The sequence below is a fragment of the Phaeoacremonium minimum genome (genome assembly GCF_000392275.1).
Source record: "Phaeoacremonium minimum UCRPA7 unplaced genomic scaffold PA7_03_scaffold_358, whole genome shotgun sequence".
In the NCBI taxonomy this organism is placed as follows: domain Eukaryota; kingdom Fungi; phylum Ascomycota; class Sordariomycetes; order Togniniales; family Togniniaceae; genus Phaeoacremonium; species Phaeoacremonium minimum.
Genome location: NW_006921262.1, coordinates 1 through 7,263, shown reverse-complemented (window position 1 = coordinate 7,263; position 7,263 = coordinate 1). Strand labels below are relative to the sequence as shown.

Below are 7,263 nucleotides of genomic sequence, written 5' to 3'. Positions count from 1 at the left end.
GCGCTCTACAGCTTGTCACAACTGATATCTCCTTGAGAAGCACTCTGTAACATAATCTATCCACGATACTTCTCCTCTTCGAAAGTCCTCGTCTATGCTTGTCTTTTTCGACACGTTTCAACCATTGTGATTAAGACCTAGACATCTAAGGTTTAAAAGAAAATATTCCAAGGGCGATATAGTGGCCTCAACTAAGTGGTTGAGACTACTAAGAGATAAGACTCCTAGGCTAACCCATGAGTGATCTTTAAAAAGTCCGTAAGCTGTTGAAAATTTCAGGGGAGATGACAGATAGTGCCGGATATGCGACACATAGCACTATACGCTTCACTCGGCCGTTTCTAGCAGCAGATTTGAAGTGTCTGCCCAAGATAACGCTTCTTCGGAGAGGCCCGTGAGACTTGGTGTAGCTAGACACTATACGGGAATATGGGTTACACAGGAAGCTATGCTATTCAAATCTGACCGGTCTCCATGGCACGATTTGCATCCCTCTATGGTCCGACCACTCAATCTAACTCGGGGTCGGACGTGGCGGCCGGCGCGTCCGAGCTATAATCTTAGTTCAGGTCCACCGAGCAGAAAGTCCCCAGGGGCAAAGTAGGACCTCTCATGGACAATCGACACAATCCCTATCGCATCCGGTGGCGCTAATTGGGTTGTTTTGGAATAGCTCCGATACTAGCTGAGGATCGGAACAGGCATGCAAAGCAGGTACAAAGAGCCCCGTTTAGACACCACGATGAACATCTCTAGGTTTAACTAATTTAAGCAGTCGCAACAATATCTTATTTTTAATCACGGATAGGCATGAATCGGCCCTTCAACCTTTCGTCGGGTAAAAGAACACAATGACGGCGTCCGACAAGTCCCTCAGCCTCATCATCGTTGGAGCAGGGTTCGGTGGTCTCGGTGCAGCTATCGAATGTGTAATGCGTGGCATGCACGTACGTCTGTACGAGAAGTAACCTGATTCGAACAATCAAGGAGGTATTCAAATGTCCCAGTCCTTGTACATGTGACTACGAAGACCCGACAGGGATGAATGCATTGGCTTCAATACGACACTGATCGTGAACAAGCGCTTACAAGTTGTGCAGATATACTCGATGTTTTCCCTAACGCTGGGAGCATCATTAAGCGCTGGAATGATGGAAAAGTAGGCGAGGAAAATCACAGAACAGGCTGTGACAAGATCAGATCCATGGAGATATACAAATACGACGGCAAATATCTGGCAGAGTCAGGCTGGGCTAGAAACGAGAGAGAGCACGACCTCACCTATGCTGGACATCGAGGAAAGCTCCATTCCAACATTCTCGCTTACGCCAAAATCATCGTGCCGGAACTGAACATCGGCGTTGGCGTGACTCAATATGTGGAGAACCAGAATCAGGCAGGTGTGGTTTTGTCGACAGGTGAGACCGTCTGGGCGGACTATGTCATTGCCCCCGACGGGGCAAGATCCATTGCAAGGCAAACGGTCCTAGGTGTAGAGGATGTGAACCGGGATAACAGTTGGGCCACATTCAGGACATTTTTCACTCTCGATGAAAATGCGCGTAATCAGCTTGCAGCCCATGGACTTATCCGTGACGACCAGGATACGGTCAGGTTCTGCATATACGACAATTTGTCTCTTATGTGTTTTATCTGGAATTCTGGCCACGATACTGCCTGGACATTGATACACCCAGTAAGTCAGCCATGAAAATTGCCTTTCTTTTCTTTCTGTCTTTCGAAAAATTTCGCTCTTGAGTAGTGAAGACTAACGCTTCCTTAGGACGACAAGGAATCATCCGAAGCATAAAGGGTCACGTCAAATGTTGCCGATCGTGAACTTCTAGCCAAGTGGATGGAGCCATTCACGGGCGAGGATGCCAGGACACTGCTGGAAATTACACCGCCCGGCAAAACCATAGACTTCAAGCTTGTGTATAGTCCGGTTCTTGATAAATGGACAAGCAACGGAGGCCGAACCATCCTTATTGGCGACGCCGCACATGCAAACCTTCCCACCGCCGGTCAGGGGGCGTCTCAAGCACTCGAAGACGCTGTCACGGTTGCCTATTGCCTTCAAGAGTCTGGTGGAAACGTCAGATTAGCTTTCGAGGCCACACAAAGAATCCAATATCATCGCTCAAATGCGGTACATGAAAGCGGACGGTTGAATCGCGATGCAGTCGCTAAGACAAAATGGGAGGAAATTGAAGCAGACCCACAGAGATTCGTCAACAGGAGGTGGAACAGGCTCAGGCATTGGGATCCGCTAGCGTTCTACAAGAGAATTTTCCAAAAGTGGCCGAAGACATCACGATCTTGCTGTGCCACCTCCGAGAGGGGGTTTCTGGCAGGAGGTTCCCCTAAGCCACTAGTACGTAATCTCGTCATAAAGACAGCTGAGTAGCTATTTCTGAAATTACGATCCAATCAGCATTCTATTTATTTAATGGGCTGCAACAGACCGGGATGCGGCTGTTGTCAATTGTGCGTGACAGCATGTACTACTTGGGGCTATACGCAAGACAGAGGCAACCTGCCGTTTGGCATCGATGGGGTTCTTGCCGCACTACGGTACTAGAGATGTAGTAGTAGTAGTAATTAACTTCAAAAACGTAGACGGGGTAAGTATGATTTCGATTTATTATATGATGGGGGTCTAGAAGCAAAGATTTATATTATTGAGTTTCAATTTGATCGTCTTGGTAACTTGAATCAGCTGGCAGAAGGGTTCGAAAAACGCCTTTGTAATACCCTCCTAAGCTCCCCTAGCATACCCACGCAAACTCGCTATACTGGTTGGAGCTACAGTATCATTGGCCCACTCATTGAGACAGGGAACCTTCCATAATGAGATTCGGATTGTATGTCAGAAAGGTGTGGAACGAAGAAATAGAATAGCACCGAGGTGTAGGTATCAAGATAAAAGAATTCCCTTCCGCTTTGAAATCAAATTATTAATCTAGGAAATCATGTCGAGTTGTTCCATTATGAACTTCGAAATCGAAAGGAGCAGAACATAAGATGTGAAGGATCAAGCGACATATGACGATCGTGAGCCTCGCTTCTTAAACAACAAGAAACCTAGCAATACTAGAACAGTAGCCAGAGCGAACGTTATGAACATGATAATCTCGTCAGCAAATGCCTTTTGACAATTGCTCTTCAACGCTCCAAACGCTTTCTCGATAGTGTCGTTGTCATCGGAGTCTCCCATCACGGCACAGTATGGGTATGGATTGTTGTTGTCTTTCTTCGGCAGGCAGCCCTCGTTCAATAGCGAATTTGTGTATAGATGGTCGATGTTCGGGGAGTTCTTGTTGGTACAGGAGAGGCCCTTTGTACCGATGGCCCATGCCTATTGGTATAATTAGCACATATAATTTTAGTGCCACCACAGACGACTCACAATACCGCCACCGAGGAACAGCAATGCTCCGGCAGCGTCGAACCCCATGGTGATCAAATTTGGAATGAACTCAAAGAATAGACCAAGTAGACCAATGATAGTGACGATTATGCCGTAAGCGCCGAGAAAAACGCTGTATCTTGTAGTGGTTGGGACACTGCCAATCTCCTGGCCCTTCATCAGTGTGACCGAAAGGCCAAGCACAATAATGGCGAGCAAGGCCTAAAGGTAGGTCAGACAGCCATACGCGACCAAGGTTTACCTTGGCAAGATATTTCACATACATGTACGGCGCGAACACCGATTGCAATCCCAGACAACATTTTGGTGGATTAGAGGAACAGTCCAGGCGCAATGCGTGTTTGTAGTGAGGTGTGCCGAATTGCAGCAAGGTGTAAGGTGACACGGACGGCTCAGACTCGGGGCTTGACTACGAAAGAGCCCAACCGCTTGTTTCAACGACCAATAATTCAATATGACAGACAGCAAATGCAATCCAAAGACTTTCAGCCCAGAAGAGTAAGTGGCGACGAGGGTATGTGTGATTTATACATGTGCTCTCCAGGTTGCGACAAGGCAGCCACTCTAGTCTCGGGATGCGGCACAGCATAGCAACTGATGATGATTGGGAGTCATGTCGTGGTTCGCGACTGATCGACCGCCTAGATCAACGTGCACAGACGCCTGGGAAGCACCTAAAAGTAACCTTAATCCCTTACGAAAGACCTCGGCACTACAATGCAGGGGAGCCCCAACACCTCAGATGAGCTTGGTGTGTCTATTTTAAATCATCCTGGATAGGGCAGTTATCTCGCGTTCTGTTGGTGACCGTGCGATCTTGTTATTATTTAGCAGGCAACAACTTGCCTTAGGACTAGCGGCTGCATCAACAAGTCGAACCCTCTCTTCACATTGCACTGCCAGCCCGGTCCCCAAGAAATTACTCCACCCTTTCTGTACGGTGTTTCTCCGCTCATGTTCCTGTTGGGTTTCAAATTGTGGGCTTTACTCCTGTCGAGCGTTTCTGAACTGCAGGAGCCCCCATTTGTGGCTGGTTTTTTATTACCTAAAGTACTTTTGCAGGAAGCGGACCCTAGATCCTTCCAAGAGGCACAGCCCCCAAACGCCGATCTAGCCATTTAGACACCACCTTATTGTCACGATAAGTTGCCAGCCCTCGCGCTCAAGTTTGTGGCTCTGGCAAGGATCCTGCAGGGAACTCAGCCCACGCCACAGCGTCTCACCGCCTGAATGTGATCACCACTTGTGACAATGCTTCATCGACATCTCACATCAAATCACACTCGATCATGATCCGTGACAGCATTGGCCATCTCTTGCTGTTGCGATGTCTTTGCTAGATCAGATCTGAACTTGCTCGTTGAGTTGATAACTTTCATGAGATTGCCGAAAGTCAACCAGGGATAGTCCAGCAGTTGGGCCGTGATGAAGATATTGCGGATATCTCGTCCGGTGAACTTGTTCGCTTGCAAGACGGAGCCTGCTGTCTTGAAATAATACTCTATGTTTGACCTATCGTGCGGTCGGCAGTTGTCATCATTGAGCTGATCCATGAATGTCTTCCAGATCTTGCTAATGCTATCCATATCGAATGAATTGGGGAACCGGACGGCGTAGTTGATGCGGGACTGCACAGCATTGTCTATTGAAAGAATTCGATTTGTCGTCATTATCAAGACTCCTTGGAAGTACTCCAACTCTCGCAGCAAAACTGTGGCCATGTTAGTGGGAATATCATCAAGTCTCGAAATTCATACCTGAAACAAGTGCGTTTTGCTCAAGTTCTGCCCGCCGTCGAAGCTGAAGGAAGACATCTGCCTCGTCGCTTTACAACCATAAAGTTAGCATTCTCCTCACAGGGCGGTTTCATAAGTCGTCTTACAGAAGAAGGATGGCACCCCATGAATGTGCCAAGTGGAAGAACTTCTTGAACACCAAGCTGACTTGACTTGGATTATTGTATTGGAAATCTGCGGCGTCAATACGGAGCAGTCGTCGTCGCATTTCACGCGCGAGAGCTTCTGCAGTCATTGTCTTTCCGACACCAGGAATACCTGACATCATATTAGCTCTAATAGGCTCTTCGGGGGATTGCGCGTGTTAATTACCGTGCAGCAAGATTACAAGCCCATCTCCCTTCCCAGGGATGAGATCATGGATTCTTTTTCCGTCGTTAGTCGCACTAGTTGCTCGCTCGAAGTGTTTCGACACCATGTTTCTTATGTTTTCCTTGTGCTCCTTCTCAAGAGAGAGTTCTTCCCAACTCTTGTCCTTACCGACACTTGACTCCTTCTTGATCGAGTCCACATGCATTTGGCCCCAACCTTTGCGATCGAGCACATACCCGAGCACTCTGGGAGGCAGCTGAGAGTAGAATATCTCATTGAGCTCAGCATCTTCGGTTGAAAGATCTTCAGGGTCGCCTTTGGTACTCTTGAAGTGGTCTTCCCATTCCTTTCGTTTTCCGTTGATAAGACAGAGGCGACATTCACACGATCGTCGTGGGGTGGGAGTTTTATGGCCCAGGTGAAGACAAGCCCCGGGAGCATAGCGCTTGTAAAGCAACGGATCTAGAATGACGCTAACGCCACTATTGCTTGTCTCATCTGTCATCGCCTGGGCAATTGATGCTTCGGATTTTGTAACTCTTGGTCCGTCAAAAGAATCTCTCAGCAGAGTGAACTCGTTTGCAGTGAGTATCTGCCTCTCGGATCCAGGAATAGCACAATACTCCTTGAACCTCTTGCCACGCTCATAGAGCATCTTCCGTAATTGCTGCGGTCCCTCGCCGTTACTGTTGTAAAAGTCGATCGGGTAACAAGGGAGCTCCTCGACTTTCTTCAGTCCCTGAAAAGAAGGAACATCGAACTCATACGAATGTCGAACGAGCTTCTCGCCGTCCCAGTCGTAAGCCCAGCATTGAAAGGAGAATCCATCTGCTTTAGGCCCATGTCTATAGATCGTGAAGATCTGTGGACTGTCCTTGAAAGGGAAAGCAACAACTTCAGAACCAAGGGGAAACAACGTCCACATCTTCGCATATGTGACTTGTCGCTCTTTTTTGGCGAGTTCTCGAGCTTCAATGGTCTCCGCTTCATATTTCTCGATATTATCGAGAAAGCAGGTAAGCTCCGCGCGAGCCTGAGGGGTTCCATCATCTGATATTGCCGCAGCCTTCAAATCATCCCAAGCGTGCAAGACAAGAACATTGTTGGTCTGAATCGTGACTTGCGCATCCTTCCATATCTTGACATTTTCATGCTCAAGGACGGGTTGCATTATCTCTCTAATGAAATTTCGTAAAATGATGGAGTGAATCTTGATCATCACTTTCTCAAGATTGCCCTCTTTAGATTTGTAGGCCGTAAAAGTGAGGACATCGCCAGAGGCTGCCTCCCTCTCCATATCAGCCTCTCCTGGAGGTCGACCATCTTCCTTCGCGTAGCCTCCTGTGCTGGTCTGTCTCATCGTCTCATACTTGACCTTGACTGTCCCATCAGAATCTGACTCAGAGCCCTCTGTTGCTTTCTTGTCTCCATCTTCTGTTGGAGGATCAGGGGTGACAGGTGTATCAGTAGCTAGCTGCACCTTCTTCTCACTGGACTCAAGCTTTCTCATTCGAGATTCTAACTGGTCGATAATGGCTTGCAGCTGCGCGACCGAGTTGACTTCTGTGACTTCCGCGTCAGGTTGCATGCCAGCGTTCTGTTACTTTGTTAAATACTGTATCGTGCAGCTTTGCAATACATCCTCATAAACGTACTGTGTCGTGACCAGAACCCGACTCCTCATCCTTGGTCGAGGTTTTATGCGCCTCTGGGCTGCCCTAGATG

The 7,263-nt window shown here is 47.9% G+C and overlaps 2 protein-coding genes across 2 annotated transcripts; both read right to left on the bottom strand.

Moving 5' to 3' along the window:
* Positions 1-3,034: 3,034 nt before the first annotated feature.
* UCRPA7_4600 (hypothetical protein) lies at positions 3,035-3,732 on the bottom strand (the record flags this gene model as incomplete). Its single annotated transcript, XM_007917151.1, has 3 exons — positions 3,035-3,358; positions 3,410-3,631; positions 3,694-3,732. 3 exons carry the CDS (start codon positions 3,730-3,732, stop codon positions 3,035-3,037), a joined length of 585 nt encoding a protein of 194 aa, XP_007915342.1.
* Positions 3,733-4,707: 975 nt separating this feature from the next.
* Positions 4,708-7,222, bottom strand: UCRPA7_4599 (putative aaa family atpase protein; the record flags this gene model as incomplete). The annotated part of the gene is made up of 5 exons (XM_007917150.1): positions 4,708-5,072; positions 5,188-5,255; positions 5,313-5,484; positions 5,539-7,135; positions 7,190-7,222. The coding sequence occupies 5 exons, from the start codon at positions 7,220-7,222 to the stop codon at positions 4,708-4,710; spliced, it is 2,235 nt and encodes a 744-aa protein (XP_007915341.1).
* Between the last annotated feature and the right edge of the window lie 41 nt (positions 7,223-7,263).